Source organism: Bombus affinis, chromosome 9, assembly GCF_024516045.1.
Source record: "Bombus affinis isolate iyBomAffi1 chromosome 9, iyBomAffi1.2, whole genome shotgun sequence".
Taxonomy (NCBI): Eukaryota; Metazoa; Arthropoda; class Insecta; order Hymenoptera; family Apidae; genus Bombus; species Bombus affinis.
This window is the reverse complement of record NC_066352.1, coordinates 2,060,864-2,082,515: the sequence shown is the minus strand read 5'-3', so window position 1 is coordinate 2,082,515 and position 21,652 is coordinate 2,060,864. Positions and strand designations below refer to the sequence as shown.

The following is a 21,652-nucleotide window of genomic DNA, read 5'->3' as shown; positions in this document are numbered from 1 at the left end:
TCTCGTAATTGCATCGAAAGTTCGTGGGGAAACCGTAATTATCGTACGGCTGCACTTTCGACGATACCATCGGTCGCGTCGCTACAATCGACAGTGTGCAAATCGCCGTGAAATAATATATCTTCACGGATGTTAAATTCTTCGTTACGATCGAGTGGCGAAAACTATCGCGAGTGTCGCGAGAATGTGTCATTCTACGACATTTACGTTCAATGAACGATTAATCGTACCCTTAACTGAAGGTTCTTTAGAGTAATTCAAGGACAACGAAAAAGTCGAACGATAACTCGAATCGAATTCTGCTAACAATTCTAAATCACGCGTATTATAATTGTTGCTTTGCACTTTAAAATCGCGTCATCTTAAAGACGAAAATATTATTCCCTTCTTTCTTTTGTTATTCGTAAAATATGCCGATAAAGTTTCATCGGAAGAACCGATATGCTTTATCAATTCGATATCAATTCGAAATTAATTTTGTCCCAAACAACGAAATAAATTACAAGGTTACTGTAAACGAATCGATCAATACAGACACAACGAGAATCCATTCAATTCCAACTAGATATTTCACTCGCAGCGATCGACGATTAGTCAAAGGATTGATCGACTGGTTATACAGATTTGAGTAATTTATTTGAACGATCAATCCTATTAATATTCATTATTCGGTCAATATCTCGATTATGCGAATCACCGGTACTCGGATAATTATCTAGGTAAGCGTTCATTATTCGCTTGAGTACGAATGTACGCGTTGATTGATGCGAATTCGACATATGCCAATATTTTCGCGCATTTCGATGATATCGGAACTCAGATTATCAGAAATTTCTGAACCGCCTGATAATTCTACCTTTCCTATCGTTTGCTAAAATATAAGAAAATATTTGGAGAATATTCGGAGAATATTTGGAGAATATTTTATTTAAAGAATATTTTCTGTGCCTAGAATATACAATATTTGGAACATTTATTAATAGAATAGAAAATTCATTCGTACACGAGAAAAAATTGTCTAACTTACCCCGCTGAAGGTTTTTACGTTGTGCAAAGCATTCTGGGCGTCCAAAGCGGCCTTTCTCGTATAAAACGTTACGAAGCAACATCCTGCAACGAAAAATGCACACAATGAAGAAAAATATAAATCGTACTTCTTTTTTGAGGCATTTCTCTCAAAAGTTAAAATTCAACGTTTGATATATCAATATTTTATAAAAATATGAATATCTTTGAACATCCGTAATCTAATTCCGACAATGTTTATGAACGTATAACGTTTGTTAAGAGTTAAGAACGTCTTTCTCGGCATGTCGCCCTTCGAGTAGAACAATAGAAGACACCGAAATCCAAGTACTTAATATCGCGATGGGAATGACTTGTATATAGAAAACAGTGGAGCAAGTTGGTCACTTCGAAGAAGCTCATCAAGGCTTTTCCTTCGTCGCCACAGCTGGACACCAAACGAGCCAGAAACGGATTGGTCGATAGTTTCCAGTTGCCAAAAGTTCGATACACCGTTGTATTACTACCGGTTCCCCACCCCTCTCTCCATTACTAGCGACTTGGTACCTCATCCCTTCGAGTCGAAAATCCAGCAGACTGGATTTAGTCGAGACCCTACCTACCCCCCTTTTAGTTTACGAAATAAAATAGCTGCATACAGGTAGTTGTCGGCCGTTTCATTGCACGCAAACAAACGCAGCTTGAGAAAGTTTATGGCTATAGATTCAGCCTGAGAAACTCTATGGCTGCACGGTCGTTCTGAGAACTTTCGAATTCCAGATGGAACCTTAGGTTATATAATGGCCCGGGTTAAATTGATTCTACTTTACTAGGAAGGGAAAAAGCTGGATAAATTGGTCAGTTTCTGGCAGTATTTAGGAAGTCCATGGTGTTTGGAGTTTTGGAACGATATTTTGTGGTCGATGTTAATGAAGCAGGACATTTAAAGTTTCATGATGCGAGTATAGATAGCTATTGCGTTTCCAATTTATTATGGCTGGAATTAAAATTGGGATTCGCAATATCAGTAACTGTTATACCGTACATAGTGTCCGTAGGATTACAAATTTCTAATTAATTCAAATTTTTTATCATAGAGATAATTTATCATGTAACCTTCTATAAAAATAAATGTATATCGTAAAATCTAAGTTACGTTCATAATGAAAAAATCTTCTAGTCTTGTCCAAAGTAGATATTTTTATGAAAGAGTTAGTTTGTTGCAAATAATTGAAGCTTAAACTATGATAAACTGTTCAGTTAGTGATCGAAATCTTGGCTAGTTAGATCTCATAAAAATATCGCGCTTAACACTCTCGTGTAACGAAGTAATCATAGAGAATTTAGTGTATGATGGAAGATCGTATAATCTACGTAACAATAATGTTTGCTTTTAACATGCGGCTGTAAGTTCTTAAGCTTGTTGGTTTATGAACTTCAGTAATCCAACCTATTATCCTATATTTGTTCAATAACTTAAAATTGCAAGAACTCCTTGTATGACTTACAATCAGTAGCTATATATTTACACATTAATTTCTATAGGATATTATAGAAAGGAGATCAAGGTTTATGAAATAATAATGTATCGACGCCCGCAATCTTTTGGTCCAAATGTCAATAAGAAAATTTTATATGCATTAGTACTTATTTTTATATGAGTACTCATCATCTTCTTGTCTCATTAGTCTCGTGATTTCAACATCGTATTATCGAAATTCAGTTTACATAAAATTCGTTCAAAATGGCACTGTCACGATGCACAAGATATAAAGGTTTGCAAAAAAATACCTGAAATCTTGGAAGGATGATGCCGCGAAAGAGGGGTTGATTTGTAACGAGGTATTCGATACTGTATCTAAGCAGTTATCCGATATCACGGCGACGCGTAATTGAAAAATGCGTAATACGATGCCTGTAGCTCAAGATGCGTTGAACTAAAATTTCGTTTCTATGTAATTTTCGTTTCGTGGTTTCGCCGCAACTTCGTACGGGCGGTAACAGCTCACAGCCAAGAAAATGAGTAACTCGATATTCCTCGACAACATCTAATTCACCAGACGGCCGTTTTAATAGAATCGAATTTCGCTTACAAAAGATGTCTCGAGGTCATCTTTTACCGATAACATTAATTTCAGAAAAAGAACAAAAAAAGATACAAACGATGTTCGTATATGATCGATAGGAATACAATTTTGCCTGTATTCGATGATATCAAAAATATCATCATTAACAGTTCTGAAATAGTCTCATACCAAGAACGTTACATCGATCAGTTATTGGATAGTCGGATACTGTGAAGAGGAAGATCCATTCGGACAAAATGCCGGTAATATTCAAGAAACATCTGTAAGAAGGACATTTTTCACCTAACCTTCTCCTATTAGCCAAGAAGCAAAACAACGTTAGATATTCCTGATATGTCAACGGTGAGTTTCGGTAAATTACGACAGGAGGACTCAGCGGGAGTCGGGAAATTATGTTCCGGCGGGTAACTAATCTTGAGGCATCATCGCTCGATAGACCTTTAAATCACATCGTGCAAACTACCCCCTCGCCGCGTCTAGTTGCTCGACGGCCAGCCTGTAATACTCGTGTCTACAAATGACCCCATTCGTCGAGATGCCAACACCAACCCCCTTTTCTTCGTTCTACTATGTACTATATATTGACTAGCGCTGCCATCTCATCGGTTTTTCCTTTCTTCAATGAGATATGGCCAACTACGATAGTGGTACCGATACTAAATTCCTGTATTTTTATACTAAATTCTTCTATTATTGCGCTAAATCATCGTCGTTTATCCAATAAAAGTTGTTTAAATATCATATATTTATAAATGATATTATTACACATTTGATGCAACAATCGATATCATCAAATTTTAAACCGAAATTCACAACTTTCACCCTCAAAATAAAATTAAAAAATTCTACAACTGCACAACACAATACGATTTCCCCTTTCCCAACGAATATTACCGATGCACCAAACACATTCTCCCGATGGATCAACATCCATAGAGTTGTCATCGAAATGAGGGTTCTCATTCAACGCGTACGATCGTAAATTTCAATAGGCGCGTCATAAATGTAATCAAAGCATTGTAGCTGTTTGAATAAAATCCACGACGCCTATGGTTTATTGACTGCGCGGTATTACATTGACGAATGGTAGGCGAGCAGTGCTTTGAGCATTGACGAATCGCGGTGAACTGTCGTGCGAGCAGTCGAGAGTGTTAGGGTGAAAACCAGCGTAAACCGAAACGTGAAGGGTGGCGGTCAGGGTAACTCTGATTTATTTCCAGGTTTGCCTAGTAGTAGGTAGCTCGTGTTACCTCATAGACAGTTACAAATTCATCCGGAAATTTTTGGCATCTTTTTCCTTCGTATTTTTGTTCTACTTATCACCACGGGTCGTAATAACTAAGTTTAAGGTTCTAGTCGAAGGAAAAATTATTATTACAAAATGGCATGAGAAAATATAACAAGTACCTAATCGTTTATTAAATTTGAAAGAAAGGAGTGTTAGTGGTAGACATATACATATAGTCAGACCTACCATATTAAGACATTAACTCGGATATTACGCCTTGCACCTACGAAGAAGATAAATAGGCGTGATTTAATTCGTGAATGCACTAACTTTCCATTCATATCGCATATACGTATCTTGCTGTTTAATTTGAAGATTGATGTATTATTACCGGAGAAGATTGTTCCGTGGTCTGGCTTAGTTGGATAATTAGCATTTTACCGTATTTGGTATTTCGAAAACAACTTATATCAATGCAATAAACGTATTCATCGAACTCTTTGTGAGTGGAATGAATTGGATATAATACGAATATATTAACAAAAACGCAGGAAACGTTAAACGATCACGCAAGTACCGAACACATGGTCTGTGCAACATCTAGATTGAAATGAACAGTTAATGCGTAATTTATTAATCTCCCGCGTACGATATTCATGCATTTCCGCATGTAGCCCCCGAATTATAATCTATGTGGGACGATCGTGTCGAGTCGTAATTACGTGAACTCTCCAGCTAGAAATTCGAAATTAACCGGTCATTGAACGAAGAAAGCGACGCAATTATGCGAGAACCCTGCCACAACGAGCAAAGCGAATTTACGGTAAATTCAAATAAACTATTCTCCACGTTGAAATCAATTTGGCACCATAAACTCATTAATGACACGGTAATAACGATTATTAAAGTAATTGCTGACTATCTGATATTGTACAATTGCGTCAATAACGATGAGTGCAATTGTTGATATTGTTGGTTATTTAATTGTTGGAATGTTCATAGATATCGAGACAAAATATGTTTACAGAAGTACGAAAGCATTGGCTTATTATAGAATAATGTTACAGAGAAAATACAATAATAGTACTGAGATAATTTAGATGAGTAAATTACGATATAATTATGTAGAAAAATTTACACATAGGATATAATACGCATACATACACAGACACATACACACACACTTCTTTTTTCTTCCTTTCTTGAAGATTTTAAATATGATTGTGGCGGCACTCGCCACGGAAATTCCCAACGACTTCGCGATACAAAGCGTTACGCCGTCAAAGCGCAACACCGACGTGCCCAATGTACCATCGATATCCCTACACTTCTTCCGCCGAATTCTCGGAAGAACATACACGCGGCAGCCGCTGCGGTACATCTAATGAACGCATGCTAGTGGGGATATCGATGGGCAACGAAGGGAAGAATCCGTTCGATCTGGAACAAAAGGACAGTCTGCCTTGAGCCGTGAAATAAATAAGTCTTCGGTGCCATTGCATAGCAGACACGTCGATTGAACTCTTGGTGTCAATTGTTAGTTGTTAAACGTTACCAGTTAATTGTTATTTGTTGACTCTGTCTGTTAAATCGTTTGTTAATAAATTGTTGTTCATTAAACATCAAAAGTCGTTCCTTTAAATGCACAATAGTGCCTACGATCCACCTCATGATTATGTCTCATCGTGTTTACAATATTTCAGTATTTCGATTCGACTCGAATCTATTTTCATATTATTGTACATATATTTCAAAATGGCCCATTTTGTATCGTTGTTTTGATATACAGATACATATATATATGTATCATCTTTACGATATTTCTAATTAAAAAGATATTTCAACGAATCCAGTAATTATTTTTAAACCACGAGTAATTCAACATCGATATACTAATTGGAACACTCTCTTTAAAACGCCGTTACGTGTGTGCTTACTATGTATGAAATGATAGCCCCAAGTTATTTTATAGAAATAACGAAATAACCACAGATGTTCTTATTATTTATATTTTTCAGTTTATTGAATTTTATTTGCGGAACATTGTTAATGTTTCTTTTAATTATCATGCAATAATCTAATAAATACGTTTACGAGACGCATTCCTTTTTACAATTATTATAACATGTTACAGTTATTATAAATTCTTGAAATATATATTTTTTGTTATAATGGATAACTAGTTGTTGATTCTTATCTTACATCGTAGCGTTGTTCATCGTCGATTGAATTAAATTTATTCACGCGAGACAAAATTACGCAGAGATACTATGTATGTACATACTAACCCTATGTATTAGGTTGTCCGGAAAGTGTCTTTCTTTCACAGACGCGTCTTTCACAACAACGCATCTTTATACAAACATAAAACCTAATCTGTCGAACGTTGTGATCTTTGTTTTGATAGAACAAAATGGACCATACCTAATTCGATAAAATAATATAAAACGGAAAATGTTGTGCATCCATTATTTCCTTATAAAACGAAAGAAACTTATCGGACGACCTTAATAGTTTCACAGTTACAACCTTTAAAAATTTACGAAGCCTGAAAAATTTATAAAGCACGATTGATTTATACAAACATCTCCTATAATCAGAGTTTTATATTATAGCGAGCCAAGCCAAAGTACATATCTCTGTTTATATGTATATTCGGAGCACGATTTATCGTCACGACAATTCGTCTACAACTGATTCCAAATGACTGATTCTATATATATGTATGTATTTGAACGAACTGGCTACAAAGAAATAGCATGCAACAATACAAGGAAGATCGGCAATAAGCTAGAGCTAGAACACGGAGTAACAAGCACATCGTTACAATTTTAGGAGTTGATTTCATTTGCGTTGCGAATTATTCCGTCTACAAAAATCATGGTGGATAAGTAGAACGAATCCGTTGGTTGGTCTCGTCCGCCATTAGGAATTCCCAATTGACGTCGTAATTATCGCTAATTGGACTCCGGATTATACTCGCGCGACACGCCGCGTGTGAAATGCTCGTCGTTCGAGTTGCGAATTATACATTACCTTTCCCGGAAACGGAGACGAGTTACGAAGGACAAAGAAAGCGACAGGTTGTCCTCCGGGATACGTATTTCCAAAATAGAAGACTGTCACTCTGTCAATCAGGATGTTAATATTTTACATCCTGTCAGCCATATGTTCGTACCTTGATTTCTCTCTAATCAGAAATGACGGCTGCTCGACTGGAGTTTCTACTTTTTTTTTCATTTGTACAGATATCACTTTTGTTCATTTTTACAGGCTACACGATATAAGACTTTCTGTTTAATCCTTTTTTAATTTCAGTTTCTTTTTGATACGTGAGTTGTATGAATAATTAGGTTCAGGATATAACTGAATACTTTATCCCGCAGCGCTGGAAATTTTTCACCTGCTATGTCACGCACGGTCACAAATTACCTCGTATGGAAAATGAGAATTTTCTGTTGTGCTAGTATAACACCTAGTCTTAAAATATATCCATATGAAGTTACCAAAATAATCCACTCATATGGATATGTCTTTTTGGTTAAATTTTACTCCTACCAAACTTTTATGATCGGTTTGAAGCATAATATTTTCAAATACTAATAAATTTAATAGTGACGCGTAAATATAAAAAAATATGACGTAACGAGCTGTAACGTCTTTCATAGTCACTGAAAACAGCAGAAATATCAAAAACCTCAAGAATTGCCTAGGCTGCCGGGTGCATCAGTTGTAACAACGCAAGATTTCGAACAACCACGATGTGGGTGCGAATAAACGATTGCCGATACATCTTGTCTTAGTCGTACGAGAGTCAACTAGCGATTCCAGGCGAACACGTTTACTACTTCGATGCCGATGCGTGATTAAAGCCTACGGGGAAATCTACCAGCGTGGCATCGTGGAGGTAATCCTTGCATGCGACCCTGACGCGGTGGCCGCATGCCTATGCGCGTTTCCGGTACACGTAACGCCACCTGGATGGCGGTATCTATCCTCTCCACACGACCAACCTACGTTAACCGATAATTTCTGGCTGCGTCGCGGCACCAATAACGCGCGATCGACGATTCAGATGAATCTAATTAGCGATAATTTCCGCGGGGCCCATCCGTACACGCGGTTTTACGCAAATATCTAACACGCCGCATCGGAATCGCTTCGTATTAATAATCGAGGGACTGATTGCTCGTTAAACAAGGGCCAGGTTGGATTGTCCGTGCGGCAAAGAATTTTGATATTCCTCGTTTTTTTACGAGGACTACGAGGGATGTGCTGTATTTAGTGCGAAAGAAATTTACACGCTGCTCTATATAGGTTGATTTTAGTAACTGGGCCGGAGGACTATAACCGTTGCAGATAGAAAAACAGTAGTTGCTGTTACAAAATGCTTTGCATTGACATACTCTTCGACAAAAAAGATCCCATTATACGATGATGGAGCTTGATAAACAATGTAGAATCTTTCTTTACAATCTTTTTTCTATCTGCGATGGAGACAGAGTTGTAGCCCGGTCCAGCTACCATATAGACTCACCCTCTATATCTGTAATATTTGGAAGTTATTATATTTCAGGGAGATTATGACTTGATAGAATTAAAATTTGATCGAATAACATTGTGTTAAAAGATGCGGGTGTTACTTGAGAATATTTACTTGCTTACGATTCACCGGAGAAATTCACCGAATCAAATGTCCCATTTGCAAAATAGCTAATAAATTACGTATTATACAGAGCGCGGTGAACCACTGATAAGCATAAAACGCGAACGTTCATACAGGTATCGATTGGCAAGGAGCAGATTTCTGCACGAGAACTTGGAATCGAGTTCTACACTTGGATGCTTGGCGGTTCACCCGCGAGGAAACACGAGACTGTAAGTCGTGGAAGAGACAGACAGAGAGAGAGGGAGAGAGAAAGAGAGAGAGGAGAAAACATAAATTCGTCCTGGCTCGTAAATTGGTGTCATTCTTCGCGTACCTAGAAAAGACCGCGTGTTCTGCTTTCGCTGCACCTTTTCCTTGTCATCCATCCCCATCCTTCCGAACCTCTTCCACCAAGCCTCTTTTGCTCCCTTTTTCCACGTCTTCGATAAGAAGAGAGTTCGAGGAGGATGAGCAGAGTCCACAGAGACGTCGATAGAGATATCATCAAAGCGAAGCATCGATCGTGTTCATAAATTCGGTGTCCGACTCGTACGGGGTAACTGTCTCTCTCGAGTGACGTAGATTCTCCATCGTATCTTATATTTCTCTCAGTTTTATTTTCGCGCTTCTTACCTCCTTACCTCGATCCCCGAGACTACCCTTCTACATATATAGCATCCTCCTCGACCTACCTCATCCTTCTTCTTTATTTCTGTTTTCATTTTTCTATGAGACATCTTTTCCGCTTTTATATGACCACCAGTAAGTACGAGAGTTTTATTTTTCTCTTTTGTTCTGCTCGATTTTTCTCGTTTCGTGTTCCTTTTCGCTTATTTTTCCTTTGGTCTGATTTTATGATCGTTCAGTTTGAATACCTTTTCGGTAGATGGAATTTTCCTACAATCTTTTCTCTTTGGGTTATCGTGTTTTACGTATTCATTTCATGATATTGCATATCCATATATGTACAATACTATTCATAACACTCATTTGTATTCGTATTTGTATTTAAACACTTTAATCGATTTGTCGCAATAGTATATCAATAACTTTAAAATATAACAATGACGATAAATTAAATATTGATATTTTTTCTTAGAATGCACATATTTTTTCTTATAAGGTTTTCTAATATGACTCTTAATGTCGGAGCATGTTGCAATCGGCACATTGAAATCAGCATTCCATCGAGTTTGAGTATTTACGTGTTTATGTATTAGATGTGCATGAGAGTTGCCTAGTCGAATATACCTTTGACCGATCAAGCAACATAAATTCTCTGATTAGATCGAGAACAAAGGTTCACACTGAGGAACCTTCGCTCGAACGGAATCAGCTGCGCTTCCAGTGCAGATCGATATTGAAATTCCAGCTTCAAAATAAATTATGTTTTCGATAAAACGTTCTAGCTGCTACTAATGTCGTGCACGAAGCACACAAAACGCTTCAACTTTAGTGGAACGCACAACGTATCAGCAAGGAGTATCGATGTTTAACAAAAAGTTAATTGAAATATAGCAACGATAGACGATACTTATAGAGTAACCTGATATCAGTAGATATTTCGTTCACATTTTAAACTTGGTATCTAAGTTACCAACCAATAAAAACGATTCCACAAAATGGAAGAGGGCATATGCGATGCATTTTGAATTCTCTCCGATTAATTCATCTTTCTCCCTTGATTCCAGGAAGTTTCAATCTATCCACGAAACTCGCAATCAGCCGCATCAGCAGGAATCTGTTACCAGATGGCTCATCGTCTTTGTGAGACAGTTGACAGTTCGTTTCTGTACTGATATTTCATCGAGCATCGGGGTTGCGAGTTTGCTGCAATCAGCGCAGTCATGAAGCACCGCGATGAAAGATCAAGACGCGAAACGAAAATCGAAAGACGAATGACAGACGGTAAGGATACATCTATCGATTCACGAATCGATCGAGAACTACCGATACTCGATCTATGTCATTAGCGTATTGACTCGTGGATCATTGGTCTATAGAGGCTACGGGCTAAGGAGACGATGTCTTCGAAATTTAGAGATAGTAGGTAGAGAAGCTAAGCGACACGTCGAGTCGGGGTCGAAGATTTTCCTGATAAAACCGAGATTGCGATCCTTCGCCAATCCTGAGGATACCACAGCTGGAACGAACGAAACCGCGACAAACCTTCTTCCGTTGCCTGGTCGTTCTAGTTTTGCTTGTCCGTTGGAATCGTGTGGAAACCTAACCTCAACCGCATCGAGAGTGTTTTCCAGCAGCTTGTATCGCTGATACACGTAGAGACGATGCAGAACGCGGAACGACCGGGTTTGGATTTCAAGCTTCCCCCGAATCCTGCATTACTTAGGTAGCGACGACGAAATCGAAGGAGAAGAAGAGAAGGAAGTCCGTGGCCCGGTTTCGAGGGATCAGCGAAATGGCCTTACGTAAACAAATCTCGATCGATCTATCTAGCCCCTGGGAATACCTGGAATGATTTTACGTGACGACGAGATACTTACTGGGTTTTCAGGCCGTTCCAGACGGGGAAATATAGGTGGAGCTCGGCACCAGTTCCTCGATTTTATCGCGAATACTGCGACACACGGTACGCGCGAACTGATTTCATACTACGGAATTCCAAAGCGTTGCCGTATCGCTCTGCTTGGTGGACGAGTGTGTAAACTTTTATTTTCAGAAAAACTTTAATCGTAATCGATTAAATTTTATATTTCCCCTTATAATACAAAACTTCTGTTTCATTCTGAATACATTACATTAGTAATAATATAAACGTAATTATAGCATTTACAATGTTTTTATACACATGTTAGCATAAATTTGTTATGTTTAGCGTTTTCCGCTAGTCGACTAAATACTTGTTTGTTCCAACTCATAGTTCAAACAGGGAGGTTTATATTTGACAAGCCGACTGATTACCTAGAGATGTCATTCCGAACATGCTACGAACGTTTGGATAACGCGGATTTTGGTACATTTGCACATTTTTAAATAATTGATATTATTAATCTTATCGAGATTAACGATCCGGAAACTGTATGCACGCGCAGTCTACATCTCTGGCTATATTCAATTAATACCATAATACGAAACAAGATTGAAGATTTATTATTATAATATCAAACGAAGTAAGTGAATTTACCTCGAGATCATAGATTTGTTTAATTAGAAGAGAATGACTATAGATAAATATATATATATATATATATATATTTATATATATATATATATAAATATATATATATATATATATAATTATATATATATATATATAATAATTATAATAATTATTAATAATATTATATAATAATTATAATAATATATATATATATATATAATAAATATATATATATATATAATTTCACTGCTATTGCTACAGTAAGGAAAACGATTTCAAATCTACGAGCAATGCATGTAGAATATTATTGTACTTATACAGCTATATCTTTGTTACATAACTACGGATTTGTATTGGTAGAGAATAGGAAGATACACTTTTATTCGTTCGGGATCATTGATATTCCAAACGCGTAAAAGATGGCTTCCCCCACGGGATAATACTCCTTAGGAGTTCGGTTCCTTACTTTGGTTTTCCATTGCACCCATTCTGTTTGTTCTTCGTTACGATTATAATGTATTCACGGTGTTGCTGGATCCGACTGCGTAAATGACATTTCTATTTGTCGCTAGGGCTTCAGCAACGAACTGTTGTTACCGCTTTCACGAATATTCGTGCAATAAATTTTATCTACTCTTAAAGGGATTTCACTATACGTAGATAGAGCTTGTCTTGTAATTATAGTTGTAACATTTTAAAACGTTACCTAATTTTAATTTAGAAATTATTGGTAGTGTATAAAATAAAGAACTACGTGTCTTCTGAAATTTCAATTTTCATTGCAAATCGCCGATCACTGATTCTGTCATCAATTCTGTTGAAATGGGTCTCGCTTCTAGGAAAACTTTACATCTTCTCTAGTGTTTAGTTTCTGGCACAACGATTTTCTTTACAGCGGCTTCTTTGGTCTCTATTATAGTACTGCGGGAAAATCGCCGACATACAGACAACGTCGACGATCAAGCGCAAATGCTGACAAGCCGAAAGGGTCGGAAAACCTAACGGCCATCAATATATTTCGGCACCGCAGCCGTTGATGTTCATTTAGACACCGGAGAGTCAAGAGTCAAGAGTCGTTAATCGAGAATTGTCATATCATACTACTGCATTAAGTTCAAATTAAATAATCATCGTTTTCTCTTTAATCCACTGTAATATATCCATCTATCAGTAAATTATCATATAGGATAGAAACCACTGGAAATTCTAATTTCTAACATTTGTGAAAAAGAAATCCTATAATACATTTATCCACGCGTTTGCTCTCTCTATTCCGAAATATAAAACCTCAACAAATCCGATCAAAAAAACTTCATTAAAGCTTTTGTTAAAGCTATTTTCCAATCTTTTCCGCATTTCCCTAGGTCGTCTCTGGAAATCATACCCACCGAACTATACACTCAATCCTACTCTCTTTAATCAGATACACAGCTTCAATTTCTGGCTCTCCTAAGGAGATTAATCGAGAGACTCTCCCCGTCTGCTGACTGACCAAGTCTCCCATCCGAATTGCCAACAGGCAGTTAGTTAGTCACTGGTTCCACTAATCTCGCTGATATTAATTCGGATACATGGAACGCGTGGCACGCACGCGCACTCCTAGTCGAACCAAGTGTCCTCCTATATGGATAGAAGCGTGTGAGCAAGTAGTCCAAGTAGGCCGGCAAGGCGGCCAGCTGGCTGCCGCCTCCCAGACGATGATCAACTGCGCGGCATAATAAACGGATCTGTTGACGTCAACGCCAGAAGGGACCAGGGGAGGAAACAGGTGTCCTGTCTGCGAAGTCGTAGACAAGCAAACCAACCGTCCGCTTAAGATGCTCCTGGGCTTGAGTAATCGTGTGTTAATTATCGTAGATTACTCGGAACCGGCCAACCAGTGAAACACCGGCAAAATCGGCCACGCGATGTAGTTTACAGGATTTTGTTGCGGAATGTTGGAGAAGCGTCTTGCGCTGAGTTAGGTTCAGAGAGTTTGTTGTAGAGAAAAGCCGGATGATATGCTTGAATTGATACTGATGGAATTTCGTGTCGAGTGCAATTATTACTACACATTGCTAGTTAGTATCCAAATACTTTGAAAGTACCTGGGAGAATGAAACATTTGGATAGTTCTCCGTAGGTATTTGAAAGAGTGTAAAGATAAAAAGGTCAAATATCTAGTTTCCAAAGTAAAACTGAATTAACGAAAAGTAGCTATTGGGCATCGTTATCGATAAAATGTTTGATCCACTATGCGCTAAGAATCGAACAAATTTATACTTGAAAAATCTATTTGACAGCTGGTTTACTTCCTAGATCCTCTATCCCGAACATTCCCGAAACAACATTCCCGAAGGAGGTGAAACAAGCACCGATTCTATAAGCCAGAAGAAATACCAAATACGTACATACAACGTTCTATCTTATAGGCTATTTATCTTCGCATCCGCTTCTAGAATAACACATGGCCGCGTGTTGCATAATAAAGGGATCAATCTCCGTCAACGGCAGTAACAATGTGAATCGAGAAACGCGAGAATCCATAGTTACACGCCGTGGTTGGCTAATAATATTCGCGCGAATGGCAATACGCGTGATAGACGCGTTTAATTACAGCGTGACAATCGTTTCGCGATCGCGCATGGGCGAAAGGAACCGAATTTAGACGCGGAACGGATGTCTCCGCACAGACATTTGTTATTCCGGCTGTCGCTTCATCATATCGTAGCTCCTACCCAGCTCGTTCATCATCAGGATAGATACCTCGATTATACCGGCTGAATATTGGCCACGTGTGTCAATGCACGCTGCTCTTTATAGTTTGCGAGCTCGTAAAATCGGCAACGAGTCAAACTTTACGTATTTCAATAACCGAAAAAGAAATAATTTCGAGAAAGAAAATAGAAAAGAAAATCTTCGATAAGAGAATGCTAAAATTCACATTTATCATAGATTGGTATAAAGCGAATCAATGTTATGACGATTGATCTATTCTCTAAATGTTGCCAATATTGGAAATACGTATTACAAAGAAATTTTACATATCTTCAATTTACAAACTACTTTTGCAGTGTGAAAATCAAAGTGTTTCTATAAGATGTATACAGCCCTACTAATAGGCGACACCGCTTAACGCTCTAATTTACAACCTCGCTACATCTCTTCTACCAACTATACCAACGAGGTAAAATTTCACCGAGCGATAGTTGCTCGATGGATCCATTCTGTTCCGAAACCGCATTCGTTGCCGCGAAAAATCCCTATCGAAAAGGTGCATAATTCGAGTGGAAAATCGTTATCTGCCAGGAAATTGCGGCCCCTCCCACCGTGACGATCGAATGACTGGAATTTGCCATTCGACTGAACGGCCACTGCTCCTGGTGCTCGTAAATACCTTTCTTTTTCCCTTTTTTCGTTTCTTTGTTTCCTTTTCCCCCTATTTTTTATTTGCCTTCCCTTTTTTATTTCACGAATTGGTTCACGCGACTGCGAAGCAATGATAAGCAAGATGAAACATTATGCATGCTAAAAACAGCAATATCGGACGCGAATATCCCCTTTTCCTGGGGTAATTCAAAGAAAGTAGAAACGAGAACGGTTATTAAAGAGGCTTTACGAAACCATGCAACGTGTGGTTGAATAGATTTGGAGCAATTTGGGGAATAAGGGTGGCGTTGGGATAGATAAAATTGAGAACGAAGTAGCTTATAATTAGAAATAACGTTTTAAAACACCGTTTTGAATTTAACTACTGGCATTGAATTATATTCAGCTTTATTTTCTTATACTTCTTTTATTTTACGGTTGTATACGCTATTCTAAGTGTATGACACATTGTGTATAGATATCATTTAGTTTTAAATTAGTACGATAGATAAAAGCTGTATTTATGGAAACTTGGCCAATTTACAATTAATCGGTTAACAAATTATCTCAAGAATTACTTCATCCTATGTTCCAAATTTATCCGGAGAATTGACGATACACGATTAAGAAACGGTTCTCGTATCCGTGTGTGTTTCGTTTCCGTTTGCCATCGACTGAAGCATCGCGGGATCACGAACGGAAATCGATAGGAAATCAAACGGAAGATCGGTTGATCCTCAAAGGCCGACTAGTCGAACGGATAACCAGCAATTATTAGAGTTACCGGTACGTGTATCGTTCGTTAGCCGATTAAGGTGGCTGAAAAGGAATCTGATAGGAATCCGATGAGTCCCGACGAACGAAGGAAAAGCCATTACCGCTGTGGTGCTGGCAACTTACGGTCAACGATATCACCTTTCCAGTACAAATGTGCAACTGCACGGTTGCCTGGCTGTAATATTGCTTCTGACCATGTGAATCGGGAATTCGGCTGGATACAGTAAGTACAATGTATAAAGCAACGCGATCATTCTCACAGCGTTTCTCAACTAGTGTTTGTTAACATTTATCAATTAATTCCTAGCTCAAATCGTCTTCAACGGAATCCGTTAAAATGATCGATCTTCCTAAGTAAAATTGTTTCTTATCTATCGAACGATATGTATATGGTTAGCTATCTAACGATATGTCTGCCTTCTTTTTTAAATAATATTATGACTACCCAAGATTTGATATCGATCGAGATTTAATAAAATTAGTGCGGCAAACTGTGGATAACCTGTTCACCGTTTGCGAAAAGTTGTGTTATGAACTGAGGCAAATAGTTCTTGCTTCCAAAATATTCCATTGTTACGTAAAATGAGCCACATACTTGGCAGCACCAAATGTCTAGTTCTACCTTGCAATAAAACCGATGTTATACAACTTTTAGATTACAAGTGAAATAGAAATAAAAGCAACGGGCCGACAGAATAAACACGAAATCGTCGGAAGCCGTAGGCGGTTTCGAATCGTTTTTCTCTCTCGCTCTTTATCTCTCTGCAAAGTCTGCGAATGTAATTTCTTCCGAAACTCCGTTTCGGTAAAATGACACTGCTCTCCGTAACATTTCCAGACCAAGAAAATTCGTTCCTCTACTTTCTCCTTTTTTCTCCTTTTTCTTACTCTCGCGAATCTTTGCCGTCTCCTTTATTTCATCTTTGAGGATGCTACGACGCAACGACGAGACGGAAGAAGCGTCGAGCGCGAAGCACGATAATTTGAAGACGCAACCAAGACTGATTCTTATTTATCAGGGCAAGGATGTCGTCGGATTTCCATCAGAAGCCCGGATTCGGTTCCCAGACGTTCGTTACATCACAGGCATCGGCCCTTGGAAATATACAAGAAACGTAACTGGGAAATATCGAAACAATGATGTTAAAAGGTTTCGCACGTTGTTACGGAGTAATTGCACATATCTTTTCTTTAATATGAAACGTGGAGGACGTGTGATCTTTTTCGCCATCTATAGCAACATTATAGTCTGAACTTTACCCTTAACTCGTATTGTAATTCCTCCCACAAAGTAATAAGAAAGTAACGAAGAAGTGCTAGCTTAAATATTACAATTTACGTCAGAAACTTCTCATCTCAGCAAAATATCTTCAGATGTAAAAACATTAAAAATGTGTCAGAAAGAAAGGTTAACTTGACACGTTCCCTCTTCTTCCCTCATTCGAATCATCGTTTGATCACTATATTCAGCGACTTTATTTAAATCTATTTGTCGCGAATGTTATCTTTTTGCCATATTTTCCTCTCTTTCATTCGTAAAACACCGCGGACAAGGCGCTCTTTCACGCGACATCACGCGAAAAAATTTAAGACTAAGGTGAGAGGAAGTCCGAAGCAGCGTTAAACGAGGAAGCAGTTTGAATAGCGTGTCATAGGAAATCCAGCGATGAAAGAATATAATGCCAGTTTTTTTCTGATGGCAGCGAAGGAAGGAAGAAAGTGTGTGCGAGATGAAATGGCGACAGGAAGGAGCGCGATTCTAGAGGAAGCGGATGCGGAAGAGGGCAGACAATTGTTTTATTATTTTCGTTAAACACAGGACTGACGGGAAGAAGAAAGAGGGGGCGGTTATAAATCGCAAGCTCGCGTAAATACTCGGGAAGAGCACCGGTTCTTTGCGCCTTTCTGCTAAACGCGTCTTCGAAGATTCTCTCGCCGTGACCTCTCCGTCCTTCTCGTATTCCCTCGTTCTTTCGCTGTTCTCTCGCTCGTGCAACGCGTTGATCCGTGAATCCGAAAAGGTACCGAAGCGATATCGTCCGGGCCGGAGGATCGACCGAGCATTTTCTCTCACACCATTCTGGTTATCGTTGAATGACCCGCTTTCTGGTTCGGTTTCTCTCCGCAAATTTCTAAACCAATATTCACACCTAAAGGACAACCACCCCTATAGATAATGAAAAGTGCCGAGGTTCTACACGAATCGATCGCTAAAACTCGGATGTATACGCACAAATAATTTTTATAGATTGTGCTTTTGCTTTCGATTATTTAATTAAATTCGTACTAATTCTTAGTATTTGAAAAGAGAGAAGCTAGGAAAAAAGGTATAAAATGGGACGATGAAACGTTCAGCTGATTCAAACGTTTGTTAAGTGTGCAACGCGCCGAATAATCGTGTACACGTTTTGCTCTAGCTTGAAATCCACACGGGATGACGACACGTTGAGTAAACATGGCGTTCAACCGGCGACAGTTATTGCGCTTTTGAAGCTGCCCTGGTGTTTGCGTTTTCTATGGAAGCTGTGTCCGTGTTTCTTTCAGATCTGACGGAGACCATATCGCAAACAATGAGAACGGTATGTATTGAAATTCTCTGTATTACAATGGGTCGCGTTGTTTCTTGGTAATAAAAAAGCAGAGGAAGTAACATTGATTTTCTGATGTTTGATTTTCTTGACTCGTTGGCTCTTATAAAATGATATTTTCATAATATATTGGAAGTTAATTCGTGGAAATTGATTAACTTTGCAAACTTTAAAGACTTTATTACAAGACGTAACAATTTTTACCAGATACTTTCAGGACGAAATTGGAAGCATATTAAATTCAGGTTAGATCTCTGTACAGACTCTTAAGATATGTTTTATCGTGGCTGTCGTAGATACATTCTACGCGCTTGAATTGGAGGAGGTCTGTTAAAAAAGTTGACGACAAAATTGTTCTTTAACGTGACTTTCAAGGTCATATTTTTTCTATCGCATCGTATAGTACTCATCAAAAGGAATAAAAGCCTGAAAGGAACCATGAGTCGCAAATGAACCGTTCTCATAGGAAATAATAAAAAAGTGTTATCGTTACTGAAAACAATTTTTATTATGTAAATTTTTTCCAGTGGTCCACGTAATCAGCTTTTTCATTTGTCTATTTGCTAACGCACATTGATGCTACAATTATAATAAAATCAAATGTTTCGATGCGTTTCGAAAAGTAATCAATTGCAGTCAGTGTTACCTTTTTAAAATTAAAAGATGTTCAGCTCCTATTTCTTCTTCTGAGTCAGAGAATAGCCCCGTCTTGATTAAGATTCGTAGTAAATGAGATTGTGTGCCAGTCTCACTATGACCACCATTATTTAGGCACACCCGTGCCTAATATTGTTTCTCTGATTTCCATATTATTTCGAATTCGTTTGTGTACATTTGAAAAATTTTGTAAGCATCTAAACGGAAGCTCTAAAACTTTACGTCAAACTTACGTAATTAAAATCGTTTTCAGCGATGAAAATATTTTTTTACTATTTTCTATGAAAACGGTTTCTTCGTGACTCGTGATTTCTTTCAGAATTTTGTTCCTGATATTCGTGATAAGTACTGTACGGTGCATTAAAAGAAACTTTGATCTTGAAAATCATGCTCGAGGTCAATTACACGGTTATATTTTTTAACGGATTTCCATCGATCCAAAAGTGTAGATATCCACGATATCCACCCTTAACAGCCTGTACAAGATATTTTTTTCTAGAAATCTTAGATCTTAAATCTACTGATTACTCGGGTCATTCAGTTTTCATTTGGTTGGCCTGGACTGCTGTCATTTTTGCGTGGAATACATAGAAATGCGATCGAAAAACGCCCATGAAATAGGCTTAGAAATCTGTTATAATTTTTTTTTACTTTAAACAAAATTTTTTTGTATTCGTTAAATATATATAGAACCATACCTCAAAATTTAATAACTTCATTTCCTTCTTTCCCTTCTAAAAAATATTACAAAAAAATGCTGTTTTAGAACATTCTAATTCAGGACACCCCCTTAATGGTCATAATGATGTATATGGGCGACTTTTTAGATTGGATTTTACAGGGGACGAGACATTATAATAAAAGGAGCGTCGTCATTCACGGTGTTGTGTAATAAGGATCGTTCTTTCTGCAAAGAAAATTGTAACCTAAACGGTCAAAAAAGTGAATATTCCATTTGAATATTTCGAATATTTCAGAAGAAATAGAAACAGACATTCATAGGCATAAAAACTTGAAAAAAAGAAGTTTTATAAAGATTTATGTATTTATATTTAAAAATAGTGATCGCGGAAATGTCTCGTTATTTATAATTTCTATAATATTTATTCCCATCTTCGTTTAAAAAATAACCTCAAATACAATTGTAATAAATTTACTTAAATGTAGATACAATAAATATATATCTCTATTCCATTCTTTTCCACAAAACAAAAGCGTCTAGAAAAAATTACTTTATTTTCGTACTCTGAATTTAAGTCTTCCGTCATAATTAATCTGTATTTTTCAATCGCCAAGTAACTTGTACTTATCTATTCCTTCACCTACATTTGAGTTTTGAAACCGTATTCTCAAATAAAAATATACGACGATTGTGATCTAAAGTGTTTTAAATTGTCAATTCAATTTCACTGTTGATGGAACATATATATTATATATATATATATATATATAAAAGAAAATGCCTTTCTGCCAAGAATAACGAAATCACATATGATAAGTGAAACGGAGACGTGCGATAAAACCGATCGATTGATGGTGATTTCACGATCTATCCTCTTTGAAGAGAAGAGACGAACGATAAAACGTACATTTGGAGGAAAAGGTTGGAGACGAAGAGAAGGCCAGTGCAAGAAGGGAACGTATAAAAGGAGAAAACTGGGGCACCGGTTCAAAGGAAAGAGCAATCGTCTGCTGCGGTTGACGAACGTGACTCTGCTTTCGTTACCGGAAAGGAAAAAGGAAACGACCTCCCTTTAACGAGTCACGAGCCGCGAATCAGCCGCAAGGATCCCTGATGATCCGGAAGGATGATCGCTTATCCGGACAAAAAAGGACCAGCATCGGCTCTATTCCTCTCTTAAATTCAAGTTGTCCGCCGCTCGTGCAAAGTGCACGCCGACCTATGGTGAGAAGAAGTTGAAGAGCTGTCCTCGTCAATTTCATTACCGCCATTCTGGCCCTTCTCCTTCGTTGACGCTGCCATTCCCGTTTTTAGTCGATGGCTCTCGCTGCTTTGTGCTCCCTCGGTAAAATTCTCAGGGTGAAATTTGCTGATCTATCCAGGATTCTGGATCATAATCGCCCGATGCTTCTATCTTTCTTGCGTCAACTGATTGACGACCGTGTTCGATGACACTTTGTTCGAAGCGATTTTCCATCCAAGTTTTTTTTTTTAACTGAAACGTTCCTGCC

At 37.9% G+C, this 21,652-nt stretch overlaps 1 protein-coding gene across 20 annotated transcripts in view; it reads right to left on the bottom strand.

The window, feature by feature from the left end:
• The window catches only part of LOC126920331 (CUGBP Elav-like family member 2), a 468,989-nt gene that overhangs the window by 91,765 nt on the left and 355,572 nt on the right, over nucleotides 1-21,652 (bottom strand). For all 20 annotated transcript variants that reach the window (XM_050730521.1, XM_050730520.1, XM_050730522.1 and 17 more), the window contains one exon: nucleotides 1,028-1,110. In XM_050730521.1, the coding sequence (XP_050586478.1) occupies nucleotides 1,028-1,110 (83 nt within the window). The remainder of the gene's footprint in view (nucleotides 1-1,027; nucleotides 1,111-21,652) is intronic.